Source organism: Sorex fumeus, unplaced genomic scaffold, assembly GCF_029834395.1.
Source record: "Sorex fumeus unplaced genomic scaffold, SorFum_2.1 ptg000003l, whole genome shotgun sequence".
Classification (NCBI taxonomy): Eukaryota; Metazoa; Chordata; class Mammalia; order Eulipotyphla; family Soricidae; genus Sorex; species Sorex fumeus.
The window spans coordinates 19707902-19726776 of record NW_026606060.1 but is presented as its reverse complement, the minus strand read 5'-3'; the positions used below and the strand labels follow the sequence as shown (position 1 = coordinate 19726776).

Here is an 18875-nt window from a genome sequence, read left to right as displayed (position 1 = left end):
CCAAGTTCCCTTCCTGCCCACCTCACGGGGGAAGGAGCGACCACACCTGGGCGATTGTCTGGAGACGGCCAGGGGTTCCCCTCTTTGCGGGCTCCAGCAGACTCGCAGCAAACGCAGCCCAGACCTTGCAAACGCAGCCCAGGAAAGCTCAGCGAGGGGGAAGGGTCGGGACACGGCCCCCGAAGCCCCGCCCCCAGCGAGACCACGCCCACCCGCTCCGAGGCCTCGCCCACCTCCCGCCGCCCCACGAGCCGCGCCCCTCGCACCCCGAGCCCAGCCGGGTGGCCGAGCCGAGCCCTGCCGGGAGCTGGTGTCCCGCGCCCGCCGACATGCACCTGCACCGCTGGCTCATCCTCGCCTCGCAGCTGTCAGGTACGGCGGGGAGGCCCTGAACCCGGGAAGTTAGGAACAGTGCCCCGGGAAGGTGCGGAACCCAGGCGGCGGGGACACGGGCAAGCAGCGCAGCTGACGCCCTCCTGGGGTGGAAAGTCAGGGACCTCTCCCCTCCCCGCAACTGAATGTCCCCAGGGTTCGCCGGAGTCCCAGTACTGGGGCCACATCTGCCCAAACGCCTGGACCTAGGGGTCAGAAGGAGGAAAGCGGTACAGAAGAGAGAAATGCCCCCGTGCCCAGGGTCTGCTCAGGGATGTCCTCTACAGAAGGTTCCAGAGACCCGGTGCTGGCTTTGATGCGGCGCACTAGACCCAGGGCGCCAAGCACACATTGTTATTATTTCTGGAATGAGAAATCTCTCTGGCACACCAGCGTCTTGAGCCCTAGAGCCTGACCACCAACCCTAACCAGTCCCACTATCGTGCTGGCTGTGGGCAGCCTGGCCACATGGGTGGACAGCAGCCCGGTCTCAGATAGGTGCCATCCCCCAACCCCCTACATCAGCTCTGGCCAGTTCTTCTCCAAGTCTGGCAGATCAGCCCCGCAGGGTCCCACCAATTTCCCAGGAACCTCTGAGTTAGCCATGAAGAGCGGTGGCTGAGGCTCCTGCAGCGCTGGGATGCAAGGCTGGATGCAGCCCCAGCCTGCCGGCCGCCGGGATCCCGCCACATCCCCCATCCCTGTGCTCCCAGGCCCAGCCCCAAAGTGCCCCGAAGCCGGCCTTTGCCGCCGGGACACCCATTGCAGGCCCAAGGCCTGGCTGCTGGACTATGGCGGGCCACACAGAAAGCAGCTCCTCCAAGACCGAGCTGCTGTCCATCTAGGTCCATCTAGGGCTGCCCGCATCCAGCATGATGGTGGACCCAGTTAGGGCGGGTGGTCAGACCCTACGGTCCAAGAGGTCTAAGGGACTTCTCAGCCCGGAAGTCTTCACGTCAGGGCTCCGGAGCGGATTGTTCACAAACAGCTCTCACAGCACCCCTTTCTCCTCACTCTGAATCAGATGGACCCCACTTAATGCACACAAGCACATAATCCCAGTAGAGAGTGGCAGGTTTCCGGGATTCAGAGAGAGAGAGAGAGAGAGAGTCCAAAGCTCAGGTTCTGGGATCTTAGACTGGGTTTGAATCAGGAACCACCAGCAAGCTGCACTTAAGGCAGTGTGATCACGGGCAGCACTTCATCTTCCTGCGTCTTTCCTCCTATGTTAAATGGATGAAATGGATATTACACAGCACCCCCACCCCCACCTGACCCGGGAATTTGCTGAGGTCAACACTGCTCTGCAGACTGGCACTCTCTGTTCCTAAGAATTTCCCCCAAGAAGTCAGTAACTCAGAACAGTGTCCCTTCTGGACTCTGCTGGAAGGTTGGGGAGGGATCTGGGGAGAGGTGAGAAGGCCTCCCGATTCCATTTCATTCTCGGGGCAAGCGGAAGCTCACAGTGGTCTGTGAGCAGAGGAAAATGTTGACATTCATTTCTTCAGGGCAGGCCTCGATGGGGCCATGACAGAAAGGCAGGATTGTTAATTCGGGCCCCACCTCAGAGTCGACTCCTTGGGGGTAGACACACACTGATCTCATTTGCTCTCTCTGATCTGTCTCTTTCTGAGTTTCCCGGCCCTGGGTCTCTGCCCTGGTCTCTAAGGCTTCTCTGAAAGGCCCACAGCTAAAATGGAGGCTCTCAGGACCATTCTGTGTGCAGAGCCTTCTCCGAGGGACCCACTCTGATCCTCTCCTTGAGATAACTCAAGGGGCTGAGCACAGATTTCGCATGCAGGAGGCCTGGATTTGCTTCCCAGCACTACCAGGAATGATCACTTGAGCACTGAGTCTAGAGTAGCCCCTGAGTATTGCTGGGTCTGGACCCAAAGCCAGGAGTAAAAAGGATTTCTTTCAGGGGCCTGGGGAAAGAGTATAGGAGACAGGGGTGCATGCTTTGCATGTGTAAAGCCCTGAGTTTGATCCCTGCACCAACCACGGCTCTGGTAGACCCCAGCACTACAGGGTAAAGGCATTGAACCATCCACACAGTTAGCCGAGTATCACTGAGATTCACCCCAGGGGCCCCTGCCACTGCCCCCACCCCCAAAAAAAAAACACTAAAAGTTGAATGCAAGACTCATGGGTCATTGGACTGGAGCTATAGCACAGCGGGTACAGCGGGTAGGGTGTTTGCCTTGCATGCGGCCAACCCGGGTTCAACTCCCAGCATCCCATATGGTCCCCCAAGCACCACCAGGAGTAATTCCTGAGTGCAGAGCCAGGAGTAACCCCTGAGCATCACCAGGTGTGACCCAAAAAGAAAAAAAAAGACTCACAGGCCACAATTGTCAGGGCTCTACAGTTTGTAGCACACTGTCTTGTATATTCAATCCTCGGAGACAGGCACCAAACTGCCCTCTTGGAAGGGCCCCACGCTGGCGCAGCACACAGTCCGAGGACCCACCTGGGAGTTCTGTTCTAGTCTTCCGAAATCTAGCTCTGGTCACCTTGCTGGTGACCCTCGCCTGAGATGGAAATGAACCCCAGTCCTGGTTCTGGGGTGCCCGGGCTCTAGTTGTGCTTCCCAGAGGTCATCAGTTTTCTTGTTCTAGTCATCATCACTGTACAGAAGCAGGAGCTGGTCCTCTCTGCTCTGCCTGTGTCCTGGAATTTTGTTCCCAGCTTCCCTGGTTTCTCTTCAGTGACTCGGAGCCTCCTGCAGTTCTACACAGACTAGCAGCAGGGCAAGGGGAAGGGCAACCCCAGGGCCAAGTTGGAGGCTGGGGTGAGATCATGTATGTAAGGAGACTGGCACACCAAGACTCAGTCGGCCCCTGGTAGTTTTCTCCCCGGTCCCTTGAGTAAAGCTGGGCAGAGTAAGCACCTGCCTCGCAGACGGTCCCCTGAGAAGTGGGGAGCTCCAGCCCTCAGTCCAGGAGCCACCAGCTGCATCCTCCACAGCCCCCGAACCCTGCAATGAGGCAGGGCTTCCACACACTTCTTTTGATGCGTGTGTGTGTGTGTTGCCAGGGTCAAACATAGAGTCTCACAAGTGCAAAGCACCTGTGACCCCTCTGAGTCACAGCTCCAGCCCTTCCTTTGCTGTATTGCTCAGGGGCACTCAGAAGTTTCACATCTATGGCCTGTGTTCATGCTGATGGTCACTGCTCCTCTCTTTTCACAGCTCTCCTTGGTGACTTGGTGCTACACCAGACCCCGAGGAACGTACAGGTCCAGACCAACGGAATGGTCATAATGTCCTGTGAAATGAAAGGCTCTTTCCCAACCAATATCATCACCTGGGTGAAGCAGTGCCTGCCCCTCAACACAGACTGTCAACTAGAGTTCCTGGGCGAATTGAAACCCCCAGATCAACGAATATATGGCACGATGGTGGAGAAGAGGCTCATTTTGCACATGGAGAGGGACCGATATACATTCAATCTCACAAACTTGACACCTTCCGACAGTGGCCTCTACTTCTGTATGAATATCCACAGAAAGAAGATCTTTGGGATGGGAACTCAACTGAATGTGGGTAAGAACCTGGATTTCCACTGTCAGTAAGGGTGGGGCACCTACCATGAGCCCATGCAGGAACCAGGGACTCTTGGCATGCCCTGCTCTGTAGGATGGCAGCCGTGAGCCTCTGGCTGAGAGTAACTGCATGCATCAAACACAGGGAAGGGTTTCACAGGGTTTTCTCACAATACTGCCGAGCTCTTTAGGAGGTAGGGACTGTTAAGTTTCCCACTATAAACAGATGCTTAGACGCTCTCAGTTTTGGAGGCTAGAGCCATTGTTCGGTAGGCTGAGCACATGCTTTGCTTGCCTTTGCATGCAGGAGACCCAGGCTTGATTCCTGTCACCGCATGGTCCCCTGATCACTGGTATGGGGGAGCTCCAAACATAGGCCAAGGATAGCTTCTGGACACCCCTGGATGTAAAATTCCAGTCACCTCCAAAAACTAAGAGCTCCTTGCTCTGATGGGGACGATCAATGCTAACCTTTGGCCACATCAGGCCCAGTGAGACGAGCTGGATTGTGTTGAGTGCCCAGACCTGACACAGGCTGTAGACGTGCCCCCCAGATGGTCCCTCAAATGCCACCAGGAGTAACCCCTGAGCTTCGCTGGATGTGGCAACCAAACAAAAAATAAAACAAAACAAAAATAGTTTTAAAAATGCACACTAGGGTAAAGGTGTCTCTGGCTGTATTCAGCAGTGAGAACAGTTTTGGGGTGAGCAGAGGGCAGTTGCCCACACATTCATCTTGAAGGCTTATGGCTTGAAGCCGCACTCAGAGTTCTCTCCAGCCCAGCTGCAAACTTGGTTGTAAATTCATCCTGTGCCTTTGGCAGGCCTTTTGAGTTCCCAGGCCTCGATTTTCTTGTGTCATGGGGCTGCTGATCATCCCCAATATTCCCCTCCAGATCTCAGAGCTGGACCCACTTATGAATAAATTCATTTTTATCCAGTAGAAGTATATTACAAGCTGCTTCAAATTTTCTAATAGCCATATTTTTAAAAATAAAAGGGCCAGAGAGATATTTCAGAGTTAGGGCCTGAACCTTGCATGGGAGCCTGATTCAATTCCCAGCACCACAAACACCAGAGTACTCTGGAGGTCCCTGAGAGCCTCAGGTTTGACTCTAAAGATGCCCAGCACAGTGAGGTGGTCTTGGCTGACAGGGAAAAAGTGGATCACCTATCGCTGCTGACAAGGGTTGAGGCACAGTAAAGCCCAGAAGGTCATGCATGTTATTTTCTGTTGGGTTTAGGGGTTGGTGTTTTGGGGCCTCAGCCGACAGTACTGAGGGCCCATTTCTGCCAGGGCACAGATCCCAAGACTCCCGCATCCACTCCAGTCTATGAGCTGACTCCCTGACCCAGCTCATGCACCTTAGAGGAGGTATCGAGCAGATAGAGGAGACCGTCATTGCAGAGTGGACCTCTCGGCTTTACTGTGCCTCAACCTGGACAAGTGACTTCTTCAAATCTCCACTTTTGGGGGCTAAACTAGAGATCAAAACACCAGCCCCTGAAGCACTGGGCTACCCAGTGAGCTCTGCAGTGCTCACCAGCCTAAGCACCAAGAGCTGAGCAAGCGCCCGGTCAGTGACCGGGTTTCCCCCAGAATCACAGGGAACAGGTAGAGAAAAACACATCAGCTCCACTTCCAAGGGTGGCTCTGGGGGTGAGGGACCCATGTGCCCACTTAAAAAGAACCATGATCAGGGTTGGAAACATAGTAGGGGGGGGGTCTTGCATGCAGCTGACACAGTTCAATCCCCAGCACCTGGTCCCCAGAGCTTCCAGGAATGATCCCTGAGCTCAGAGCCAGGTGTAAGCCCAGAGCACCCCAGCTATGGCCCCAAACACAAAAAGAACAATAATCCCCTTCTCGCACCTTGTTTTCCTGGTGTGGTGATGTGGCTGGCACAGCTGGTGTGGGGCTTGCAGCCAGGCTCTTTCTTTTTAATGGAAGGCGCGAACCCCAAGCCACTGACTAGTTGGCTGCCCCTCCTCATCTCTTGAATGTAAGTAACATCCACGGTGTCTCCTGTTTCGTAGAAGTCTTTGATGTGAGATGTCTCTCCTCAACCTACAAAGGTAAGGGTTGTGCTCAGGCCACAGCCCGGAGTCCCCATACCTGCACTCACTATATGTGTTCCTCTGGCTTATTCCCACACAGGTGACACTGGATCAGGCTGAGGGGGAACCACCCACCTGGGACCAGGGGTCAGGATAAGCACTCCCCATATTCCCTGTCCCCCACCATGCGTCTTGAGGACCACCACCTCACTCCCTGGATGCGGAGTGTGTTCTGTCCTGGGTTCTGCTGGGTGGAGCCAATATCTCCTGTTCACTTGGCTGGGCACAAGCACCCCTTAAAAATCTCGGGGCTGGAGCGGTAGCACATTGGGTAGGGTGTCTGCCTTGCACGCAGCCAACCCAGGTTCAATTCCCAGCATCCCAAATGGTCTCCTGAGCACCGCTAGGAGTAATTTGTGAGTGCAGGCAGAGCCAGGAGTAACCCCTGAGCATCGCCAGATGTGACCCAAAAAGCAAAAAAAGAAAAAAAAAAACCCTCAAGGCAACCCTGAGAAGGAAATGGGACAGGGAGAGGGACATACAGCAGAGTGACAGGGCTCTTCCCCAGTCACCGAGTGATTTAATCAGGGGAGCTTCTGCTCTCCAGAACAAGATGATCCCCAACTTCATGCCAGCGTCCCAGCGGTGCTGGGACCTGAGGCCCTGGCGGGAAGAGGCGCCTTTGTAGTAAGCCCTGGCCCGCCTGCTGTGCGCCCGGCTCACACGTGTGTCTTGTTTGCTTGCTGCAGTCGATGTTCTTCCCACCACTGCCCAGACCACCACGAAGTCCACCCCCAAGAAGAAAGTGTGCCGACTCCCAAGCCCTGTGACCCAGAAGGGTGAGTACTGCACCCCACACCCAAGACCCTCTGAAGCGCCTCCCTTTCTTCTTTAAAAGACCCTGAGGAGGAAAACTGCTTCTCTCCTTCTTCCCACCACTCCCCTCATAGGCCCCTCCCAAGTGCGGGTTTGGATTCCTTGGGCTGCTCCTCTGGCCCCAGGTGGGTAACCTCAGGGCCGTTGTCAGCTCACATACAGCCTAGATGAGGAGAAATGCAGACAGCAACTGTGAAGTGATGTGCAGGCTGAATTTGTCACAAAAGTAGCTTTATCGACCATGGTCCCAAAGTAGAATCTGCTCATATGTCTGTCGCCAGTTTGCAGAGCGGTGGAATCTCCATGTAGCTGCACATGAGTTGGTCCTAAAGAATAGAGGCCTGCCAAATGCTACACCTTGGGTGAATCTTTTTGTTAAGGTATAACTGACATATAACACTAGTTTCAAGCGTACAATATAATGATGTGAGATTTGTGTATGTCATAAAATTATCACTTTATCGTATGTAAACTATAGCTCAGTGCAGCTATTAGGAAACACACACCAACCCAAAGAAACAGTATTTTTTGGGGGAGGGAGGCACACCTGACTGTGACTCAGGACTTACTCCTGGTTCTGTGTTTGGGGATCAAGCACTTACTCCTGCTGATGCTTGGGGGATCATATGGGGTGCCAGGGATTGGCTACATGCAAGGCGAGTGCCCTACCCACTGTACTATCTCTCACCATTATCAAAGTTTTGACACTTAACATGAGATCTGGGGGCTGGAGCAATAGCATAGTGGGTAAGGCATTTGCCTTGCACGCGGCCAACCCGGGTTCAATTCCCAGCATCCCATATGGTCCCCCAAGCACCTCCAGGAATAATTCCAGAGTACAAAGCCAGGAGTAACCTCTGTGCATTGCCGTGTGTGACCCAAAGAGGAAAAAAAAAAAACCGTGACTGTGAATGTTAATGAGTGAACAACCACCCCCCACATCAGTATTGACTCTATGCCTGGAGTATGCACACACATGTCACACACATGACACACAACATACACAACACACACCACATATATCAAACACACCTCGCATCGCACACACAGTGTACACACCACACATATAACAAACACATACCGCACACTCACACACATCACACACTACACACACCACAGGCACACTATACACACAACACACACATCACACACCTCACACCACACACACCTCACACCACACATACCACTTTTACACTTCCCTAGAAGCCCCAAGCCAAACATGTTTCTGGAAAAATACAAACCTTTGCTCTGCCAGGGTTCCTGGTGACAAATGAAGTCCCATTTGTTCTAACCCAAGGTCAAACAACAAGCAGCCACAGCAGAGCTGCCTGGAGCTGCTGGGGTCGCTTTATCTTAAACCCATCAGGTATAGGCCAGACTGTGGCAGAGGAGGGGCCTGGGTCAGGGTCGGGCGGCTGCTGCGTGAGGCCCAGGGAAGGGGAAAGTGGAACGTGTGCAGGAGGACAGAGGCTGGGGACATAGAGGGGCAGGAGCAGCCGCATTTATAAAGGGTTCATGTCCCACAACTTCATCCAAAGGATTTCAAGCCGGGCACAATGCAAAAAGGACACAAAAGATGCATATGTGAAGAGAAGAATGGGATGTACACCGTGACGGTGGGGGAGCAAGGAGGCCCAATAAGACAAAGGGGTTCCCCGAGCCATCTGTCCACTCCCCAGCCCACTCAGGAGTGATATGAAGACACACACCTGGCACCAAAGCCTTTATCCTAGTACCGAATCGAGCACCCCCTGATGTGGCTCCAAGAACAACAAGCCAGCACTTGATATAGATGTAATTTGCAAATGAAAAATTCCCCCATCTTAGATGAATGCATCAGGGATGAATTGACCAGGCGTTGCAGCCATCAGCACCTTCATGTCTCATCCATCCCCCCACTCTCACCCCGAGATCCCGTGAGCTAATTTCCATCTCCTCTCAGTCCCCACTCTGGTCCCTGGCACCACCAAGTCCACATTCTGTCTCCAGACTTGTCTTCTCTGGACATTTCAGATAAGTAGAATCAGGCAATGTGGACCCTTTTGTGCCTGACTTCTTTAATTTACTGTCACATTTCTGAGATAAGTTGAGGTTCATCTAGTTGAGAGAGCGTGGGGAAGTAGAGGGGGACTCAGGCAGAAACTTTGGATTGAGTGGGGGGAAGAACTCACCGTCTCCCCTCCATACTCACCTCAGCCCATGCTGTCCCCTTCACTCATTTCCTGCCTTTCAGGGGTCTAAGTGGGAGGAGCATGTACTTTAGAACTGAGGTACCCCAGGGGCTCCTCGGAGCATAGTACAGCAGGTAAGGTATTTTTACCTTGCACGTAGTTGACCAGGGTTCAATCCCCAGCAACCCATATGGTCCCCCCAAGCACTGCCAAGAGTGATTCCTGAATGCAGAGCCAGGAGTAACCCCTGAGCACAGCCAGCTGTGCACCCCCCCTCCCCCCCAAAAAAAACCCACCAAACATAAACAAAGTGTTGGGATATCCCAAGCCCTGGCCTGCTTTTGCGAGGTCATGGAGTTTGACTTCTTTGAATCTTGGTTTTCTGGGCTATAAAATGAGAGTGATAAATGAACAGTCATATCTTCCTTGGCAGATGGAAATTTAAAATTAGTCTCATATTCACTATTTATTAGAGAATGTAAACATTCTCTCTCTTCCTTGACATCCAAAATGCTCTTTTTTTTTTTTTTAACTCCAGCTCAAGTCTGAAGCCTTGTTCTTTTTACCACCTGACCAGGTTCTGTCCCTGAGTTACTCACAGGGGACAGTTATAGGGGCCTACAGGGTTCCAGCTGGGGCACTGAAATGTGAGCTCTGCCATTGGAATAGCATACACGACGGATAAAAGAACGCATGGGCAAATCATGGAGCAAAGCCAGGACAGGGGTTCCTGTATGAAAATAGGCAGACACTATGAGTAATCAGAAAACAGAAGTTTTCCGAAATGTCAGTTTCCAGACACGAACTGATTAAAATCTAAAAACCTTTGCTGGTGTCAAGGCTAGCCGGATGCACAGTGGGTGGTTGGAATGAAGCAAAGTGCAGTCTTTGAGGAATGTTTCCATGGCGGCACTGTCCTCCTGTTGTTCATCGATTTGCTCAAGCGGGCACCAGTGACGTCTCCATTCTGAGACTTGTTACTGTTTTTGGCATACTGAATATGTCTCGGGGAGCTTGCTAGGCTTTGCAGTGCAGGCGGGATACTCTCAGTAGCTTGTCGGGCTCTCCGAGAGGGACGGAGGAATCGAACCCGGGTTGGCCATGTGCTAGGCAAATGCCCTACCTGCTGTGCTATCACTCCAGCCTGCTAACATGGTATTGGCAACAATATAAAGTGGGTCTGGACAGGACTGAGAAATAACTCGGAGGACTGGAGCATATGCTTTGCATGTGTGGCCCAGGTTCAATCCCTCACACCACATGTCACCTCAGCACTGCCAGAAGCAACCCTAAACCTGAACCAGTAGTCGCCCCAGTATACTGCCAGGAATGCTCCAAGAAATAAAAGGCCCCAAAAATAAATAAAATGGGCCTGGACCATGACTAGTGGTTTCTTTGGTATCTGCTCAGAAAGCCTCCTACATACAGATAAATATATCAGAATGTTCTCAGCAAAGTTATTTGCAAAAAATAAGCACAGGAAACCATCAAGGTGACCATTGGTGGCAAAACAATTTGTGGCACACCTGTACTGTCAAATGTTGCTCTTCTGGGGAAAAAGTATGCTAATACCTTTAAGGGAGTCGGGAAATGCCTACAGATCAATGCAGTCCCTCGAGTCACAATATTTTTTTAAAAAAGATATCTCTATGTAAATTATGTATAAATGCAAAGAGAAAAATACCAAATTAATAATGGCAGTTGCTCTGTGATGTCAAGGGGAACTGTTTTCGGGAAGGGGCTCACCATACCCAGTAGAAGTAGGTATCATGTGGTACCAGGCCACATGTCAAGCATGCAATCTACCCTCCAGGGTCACTCTGGTACTTGAATCTTTGTCGTTGTTGTCAATACTCTTGTGGTGGCCATCCTCAGCAGTACTTGGGGCCTCCAGGTTGGAAGGTGAGTGACCAGGGATCAAATCCAGTCAGATCTGCAAGGCTGTACCACTTAAGCCACGGCCCTGGACTTTTTACATGAATCTTTATGCTGGAAACACTCAGCTCTTTCTTGTGAATTTCAAACAAAAGTTACTAAAACAAGCAGCCAACATTTCAGGTACCTGCCCAAAATTGGTCTCTCTCTTTTTAACGTAAATAGATCCTGAGTCTAATTAATCATTTTTAAATGTGAATAGAAGACAAAAAAGATCTATATAGGAAACTGTGTTTGAGCTTTACGGGCTCTGCGGCCATCGGCGTTCTCTGTGGGTACGTCCCGGGGATCTCCACAGTTGTCAGATGCTCAGTGAGTGTGTCTCTTCCAGATCTGCCTTGTAGTTTCATCACCCTTGGCCTGCTGATGACTGGTATCCTGGTTCTGCTGTTGTGCTTGGGGGTGGCCATCCGCCGTCACCGTAAGTCACCCCTTTGGGGCCATCAACCTGTTGGAAATGGTCCTGAGGGTCCTTTCTCCTCTGCGGAGAGCAGCCTGGTAGAAGCGTGACTCCCCCTTCAGTTCCTCCAGAGTCCTGGGTGGTTCCAGATATGATTCTCTTACCTCAGGAGTCATTCAAGCCTGGGTTGGAATCCTTTGTGATTGTGCCTGATCTAGTGGCCTTGGGTGTACACCCTGCCTTCCTGGGCCTCAGAGCCCCTCATCATGCCCGTGGTATCTCTCTGCCAGGGTGCAGTTTGCAGAGTTCTACCCCGATTGCTCTGTGACTCTCAGCTCCAGCAGTGACAGATGGGAGGTGGGGATGCCGGGTTTGGGGGCTGTGCCCTCACATTCCTCTGCCAAGAGGTCAGGGAAACAGATGGTCACTGTTCCCTATTGCACCGGCTTGGGTCGGCTCCCTCTGGGGGATGGGGGGGGGGGCTTCCAGTTCTGTGTGGCTTCATTAGGTGAAGGAGAGCAGCTGGGAGGCCCCCACGGCTGCCTGAGGGCCCAGCTCTGCCCTGATCCTTCTGCTCTCCTGTCGAGCCCTTCCTCACACAAGCCTGTTTCTTCTGGCTTCTGTACAGGTGCGGGGGACCCACTGGGACCCCAACTCGGAGGTGGCTTTTTTCCAGGAGCCCCTCACTGGTTGTGTGATGACAATTGTGGACCCTCTGCCCAGAGCAAACATCCCGTGTACATTCATACTTGCACAAATTGCCCCTTATTCCGTCTGAGGAAGTCCATTAAAGCCCAGTACACACATTCATTAAGGACCTGACTAGTCAAATTTTGTTGTTCTCATAAGTACATAAGTACTGTGTTTGTTGTATTTATTTGACATATCATGCATGTTGTTAAAATAATTTAAAAATAGAATGCAACAAAGGAGTCAACAGATGTGTTCAGGATCTTCTCTGCAGTCACCATTCTGCACATTTCCCAGGGGAAAAGCCTACAGCCCACCCCAGTGCTCCTGCTCCACTTAATTCCTGAAGCCTGGACTAGATTAACCGAGTTTGAATTCTGGTTTTACTACTCACTAGCAATAGAACTTGGAATAAGCATCAACTCCTTAACTCTGAATAAAGTCAGTCCCTGATGCTCTTACGCTTAGCCATGTACAGAAAAGAGATCACAGGGATAGTGGCCAGCTGTCAGATCAGCTGTGACCACTCAGCGCATTGAGGTGGTGTGGGAAGTGGTCTGGAGAGTGAGTGCCCCCTCTTGTCAACCTCCTTCATCTCTAGGGCTTGGGGCAGCAGTCACAGCCTGTAACAAACACTGCTGTTCTTTTCTCTTTCAGGCCTTCAGAGGAGAGCCCAGATTCAGTTCTTAAAACAGTGAGTATGCCCCAGCTGCTGCCCTAGCCGGGGCCCCGACTTCCCAACCCTTGCCACAGCTCACAGTTCTGCACTGAGCGGAAGGCAGACATTGATCTCGAAAGCCCCAGGCTATATGGCTCAGAATCGTGGTCCAAGGCTGGCACCTGAGAGACCCCAATCTGATCCCCAGCACCACGTGTCTCTTCCTCGAGCACTGGTGGCCCAGCACCACCAGGCAATTTCTAGCCTTAGGTCTGAACCTGCAGACAGTGTCATTGGGGGCAGCCCCCTGGGTCCCCTAGCTCTGTAATAAATAAATTTTTCATTTTTTTTCATTTCATCATCCTGTTATTCGTCGATTGCCTCGAGCAGGCCCCAGTAACGTCTCTTTCATCCTAGCCCTGAGATTATATTCAAGGCTCTTTAGGAGAAAGAGACCCATCATTGTTACTGGTATTTGGCATATTTGGTACGCCACGGGGAGTTTGATGTGAGGGCGATCTGGCTGCGACATCTGTCACCCCATTGATCGCCAGGGTTGATTCGACTGATCTGGCTGGCTAGGCGGGTGTCCCCTTCCTCCCTCACCGCTCCATGTGCGTCCCTCCCGAAGCTGTGCGCTCGGTCGAAGAGGACGGCCTTCCCCGATAGAGACGGACCGGTCTTCGGTCGAGGGTATATGAGTAGCTGCGCTCCCCTGCTAGAACCTCCAAATAAATAAATAAATAAATGTATAACCAGGGTGATAGAGTTGGGGGAAAAGAACCTAAGCAACCTCAAGTACTGATTAGTCATTTAAGTATATTTCAGGTATGGAAGACTGAGCTCTGAGCGCTCCTGATGCTGCTCAGAGGGTGATCGAGGGGGCTAGAGATATAGTGGACACAGTGTTTTCCTTGCATGCTGTCAACCCGGGTTCAATCCCTGGCATCCCACATGGTCCCAGGAGCACCACCAGGAATAATTCCAGAGTGCAGGGCCAGGAATAACCACTGAGCATCACTGGATGTATACTCCCCCCCCACCACGCCCCCAACAAAAATGGTGTGGTAGAATATCTCAAGCTCTTTCTCACTGGTCATTTCATTCCACTTGGGCCTGTAAGACATAGGCAAGTTATTCACAGATCTCAGCAGAGACTTAATCAAAAGAAGTAAAGACAGAAAGAGATCTAAGGCCCACCTCGCCCCAGGCCAGCCCCCCGCCCTCCAGTTGGTGGCCTCCCTCCCTGCTGGCACTGGGTCTTCTCCCGCCTTGAGTCCCACTGTTTGCCTCCCTCCACCCGACGTGAATTGCAGATGTTGGCAAAGCCATAAGCTGAGTCACACAGAGCCGAGGGCTAGACCCTCTCTTTGGGCAGCTGAACTGTGGAAGCAGATAGGAGCCCGGAGGCTGTGAGAGGCAGAGACCGTTGGCTGCCACACCCCAACTCCTGCACACGTTGGTGTTCTTGGATAGCTTAGAGGGGCTCAGAAGAGCTGGAACCATAGCCCGAGAAGCAGAGCACTTGCTTAGCACATGTGAAGTCTGGGTTTGATCCCCAGCAGCACTTAAACCCCTGAGCTTCATGGGATATGGACTTGGTAAGCACTTCTAGAGCCTCCATCACCGGGTGGTCTGTGTGAAAAAATTTTAGGGAAAAAAATAGGGGACTGGAAAGATAGTATAGGGGCTAAGGTGCTTGCCGTGCACACAGCTGACCCCAGCTTGATCTACACACGGTTTGATCCAAGCATCTCCCAGGACCCATCCCTGAGCACTGCCAGGAATAAGCCCTGAGCATACACAGTTGGATGTGGTCCCAAAGCCAAAATGAAGAAAGAAACAAATGGTTATTTCCTGTGTAAAGTCTCTATATTTTGCTGTATATTATTATGCATGGGCTGGAGCGATAGCACAGCGGGTAGGGCATTCGCCTTACAAGCGGCCAACATGGCCGACCCGAGTTCGATTCCTCCGCCCCTCTCGGAGAGCCCAGCAAGCTACCGAGAGTATTCGATATGCCAGACATAGTAACAACAAAGTCTCCAATGGAGACGTTACTGGGCCCGCTCGAGCAAATCGACGATCAACGGGAGGGCCTTTACCTTTATTATGCATGTCCTATGTATATAGATAGTTGCTTAACAGTAGTTTATTAAATATGTCTACTGAGGGGGGGCATTTTCAATAATAATTTTGGCTATGTGCAATTTTCACCATACTTTTTAAATTTACTCCCTCTATGTAAAAGATGGTAAATTGACCTAAGCTAGACAGCTAGACACCCAGAATGTTCTATGGAATGAGTCAGTCTGTAGACTACCTGCTCCTCTTCTTCCAACTCATTCCTTTGTTTCAGCTTGTTCCACAATGAGCTGATGCCAGCTTTGAAGGATCTGGATGCAGGATCTCCTGCTCTGGCAAACCGGAAGTTGAGAATGGTCTGAGAGGGAGAAGGGACTGGGAGCGCCCCCATGCACACTCTAACTCATAGCACCTCTGTTCTACTGTCATACACTTACTTATAAGATGCCACTGGAACAAGAGAATTAGTGATGTAAGAAGGTAAAAACGTACTTGAAAACCATCTCGCAGATCAGCTGTTCTAAACCTAGTCTGGGATTGGAGACTAACCTCCCCCGACTTCTACCTGGTCTTGGAGAATCATCCCCCCCCCACCCCCCGCCCACCCCAATCTGGTCACTTTCTTCTGGGCCCCGAGACTGGAGTTTGTGCATAGATTGTCTTAGAAGACTCTGCTGGAAGTCACGGCACTCAGAGCTAGATTCAATGATGTTTTGTTCATATGAGTTTTTAGGTTTTTTTTTTTTTCAATTTGAACACACCCAGCTTTGTTCAGAGTTTCCCCCTTGGCTCTGTGCTCAAGAAGTATCAGTTCTTCAGGTGCTCAGGGACCAGAAGGGGTATCAGAGATGAAATCCAGTTCAGCCATGTGCGAGGCAAGTGTCTTGCCCACCAAACTATTTCTCCAACCCCAAAGCTTCTAAATTTTTTTAGATAACTTGAGACAGGCCCTTAAAACATACTCATAGAATTCACGACTCCAGATTTCTCGGGATGGAGTCCTGCCTGCTTATCTGTCATTTTTCTCTGCGGCAGGAAGTAAGTGGTATCATAACTTGCTGTTGTTTTCAGGTTTTATAGATGAACAGAGACTTCGCCGTTAGTGGCCTGCAGCAAAAAAAGTCATTGGTCAAAGTCAAAGTCATTGAAGACTGCAAGCCGAGAAAGGAAAGAGAAGAGATATACTCAACCATTGACATTTCACTGATCCGCTGAAGCTGCCTGCTTTTCACTTCTGCAGAGTCTTTTCTTAGGGCATGGGAGGAACTTTTGAGGTGTGCACTGGGAATCTCAGAGAGAAAGCCTAAACTCCAGGTCACTTCCTGTAAGAAATGCTGCCATGACCTCACATCTGGTCCCCGCCTGGCCCTGGGCTGGGCTACAACTTTGCGTTGGCCATCTAGCCATAGTTCTTCAATGGCCCTGGCAGAGCCATACCACAGTCCTGAGCTACTTCTGGGATTGTGCTGTATGACTTCCCTTTGGTCTTCTTGGTGTCGGGGCTGACAGTTCTCCATAGAGTCCCAGATCATACTCAGCTTGGAAAGAAGCTGCCAAAAGGGACTGGCCTAACTCCCCAAGTCATCTCAGTCTCCGAGCACCTCCCATGGGACGAGGGACTGCTGATTGGGGGGGTGAGAGATACTTCAATCTCGCATTCGAAGTTCCTCCCCTATACTTCTGCTCTTCCTTGACTTGTCGGCCTCTCCCTTTCTATTCTTTGTATTAAAATGCTGTGTAAAAATAAAGTCTTGAGTAAAATATAAAGTGGCTCCTGTGATGTGGAAGCACAAAGACCCAGCAGCTCAGCAAAGATACAGTGATGGAGAAGACATCACGACGCCAAAATGCACACATCTACATTGTGTGTCTGAGCTCATTTGTCCCCACAAATGTGTCATATGTGGTAGTCTGTGTTGTAGGTAAAGGAAGATCTACAGAAGGTGGGGAGAGTCAGGAAACCTGGAACCAGGCAGTGGGTGCCCCCGAGACCCTTCTTTTGCCCACTCCAAAGCTGCCTTCACTAGCACCCTTCGATTCCGTTGAGGTTGGAACCCTCAGGACTCTTAACCTCAAGGCAGGGGGAACCTGGCACCAAAGTGAAGGTGAAAGGTGTCTGGGTGTCCGTTACACATCCATTTGCTTTTTGGTGTTTTTGTTTTGTTGTTTGGTTGTTTGTTCCTATTATTCCTCCACTTCAATGGCTAGAAAAGGAAAATGCAAGGTGAAATCCCCCCAATAAAGAGGGAAATCAAGAAAAAGATCTTTTGGAAAAATCCCGGACTCTTACCTTAGCGCCCCACATTGGCCTTTACAGCCTCAGAGCTATTGAGATAAAGGTAAAGGTAAAGGCCTTCCCGTTGATCATCGATTTTCTCGAGCGGGCCCAGTAACGTCTCCATTGGAGACTTTGTTGTTACTGTGTTTGGCATATCGAATACTCTCGGTAGCTTGCCGGGCTCTCCAAGAGGGGCGGAGGAATTGAACTATTGAGACGAAAGAGAAAAACCAACTCAGGTGTTAGTCTCCGCAGAGTGCCAAGTCCAAGAAATACAGCGTCCCTGCATCTCCTGACCAACTTGATGCAGGGGAGAGGCTTTTTAAAGATGTTAGCAAACCAAGTCAGATGCAGAAGTCCCTGACATGTGGGTGGGCGACATGGGAGGACTCAAGTAAACAAATGCTTCCTGCCCACCAGCTCCAAGCACCTCAGGGCAGGTTTTCTCCCTAGGCTGAGGGAAGGGAAAGCCTCTAGTGGCAGGCACCAGCCCCCCAACATTCTTTTGACAGGCTCCGTATTCGAGAGACAGTGCAGGGTCACGCTGCCTTGCGTGACACTTACTCAGTCCACAGCAAAATCAGAGCAGGCCTCACGCCTGTCCCATGACAGGCTCTGTCACTTAACAGCATCTCACTGCTTTTGTGGCAGTTATGTTAAGGCGCTTGCAAGTTCACATGAGTGAGTCTGGGCTGTGGGCACTTCTATCTGTTTTCTGTGCCTCAGGCACCTGCCGAGACGGCTCAGCTGGGGCTGTTTGGGGAGCTGGAGCAGGCTGGGCTACCAGCGGTGGGGGCTGCGGTAAGGAGGTCTACAACCCTGCACCTGACTTTTGTTTTGAAGAAGAAGCAGAGTTGTTGCTACTTTCTGGAGGGCCATTGTGCAAAATTTCAGCAAAAAAATTTTTATTGTAATCTCTTTTTTTTATGATTTCTAGTATATTTATTAAATTTTTTAAAAATTTTATTGAATCACCATGAGAAAGTTACAAGCTTTCATGTTTGGGTTACAGTCACACAATGATCAAACACCCATCCCTCCACCAGTGCATTTGAGAAGCAACTCCATTTACAAGGAGAATACCTTAAATAAATATATTCCAGAGGGGCATGCACAGAGAAATCCATATCACACCCTTCCTTTTTGTTTTCTCTCTTTTCTGTTTTCCTTTTCTTTTTTTTTTCTTTTTGGGTCACACCCGGCGATGCACAGGGGTTAGACCTGGCTCATGTACTCGGGAATTACTCCTGGCGGTGCTCGGGGGACCATATGGGATGCTGGGAATCGAACCCGGGTCGGCCATGTTGGCGGCATGCAAGGCAAATGCCCTACCCGCTATGCCATCGCTCCAGCCCCTCTGTTTTTCTTCAGGGACCACAATCAGTAGTGCTCAGGGGCTACTCCCTTCGCTGTGCTTGATGGTCACTCCCAGCGGTGCTCAGGGTACCATGAGGTACCAGAGATAGAACCTGGCCCTTCCACATGGCAAAACATGTCCCTCCTCTGCCGGTTGAGCCTGGCACTGAACCATTTCAAGTGGTGATGCTTATTAGTCCCCTCTATCCCCCAGTAAAAGGAAACAATCCCAACGTCCATCAGAAGAAGCAAGTGAGAGCCCTTGTCACACGGCCTGTAAGGAAAGAGCTTGTAAGGAAAGAGCTAGAAACACAGTCCCAGCATCAAGCAGTGGCCACCACATCTGCACATACTTAACATCTAGCCATTGTTCTCCTTGTTATGCAGCTATTTATTGTCTGGTTTCCTCTGTCCTTCAACAGCTGCTGCTGTTGTCGTGACCAGGGGCTGCTC

The 18875-nt window shown here is 51.1% G+C and overlaps 1 protein-coding gene across 2 annotated transcripts; it reads left to right on the top strand.

The window, feature by feature from the left end:
• Positions 1-278: 278 nt before the first annotated feature.
• CD8B (CD8 subunit beta) lies at positions 279-16278 on the top strand. 2 transcript variants are annotated; one of them, XM_056118223.1, is made up of 6 exons: positions 279-372; positions 3563-3916; positions 6723-6812; positions 11287-11376; positions 12703-12739; positions 15860-16278. In XM_056118223.1, the coding sequence occupies exons 1-6, from the start codon at positions 330-332 to the stop codon at positions 15870-15872; spliced, it is 627 nt and encodes a 208-aa protein (XP_055974198.1). In that variant the 5' UTR covers positions 279-329; the 3' UTR covers positions 15873-16278. The 2 variants fall into 2 exon arrangements, with proteins under 2 accessions (XP_055974198.1, XP_055974206.1); XM_056118231.1 differs by lacking the exon at positions 15860-16278 and having other exon boundaries at positions 12703-12743.
• Positions 16279-18875: the final 2597 nt, after the last annotated feature.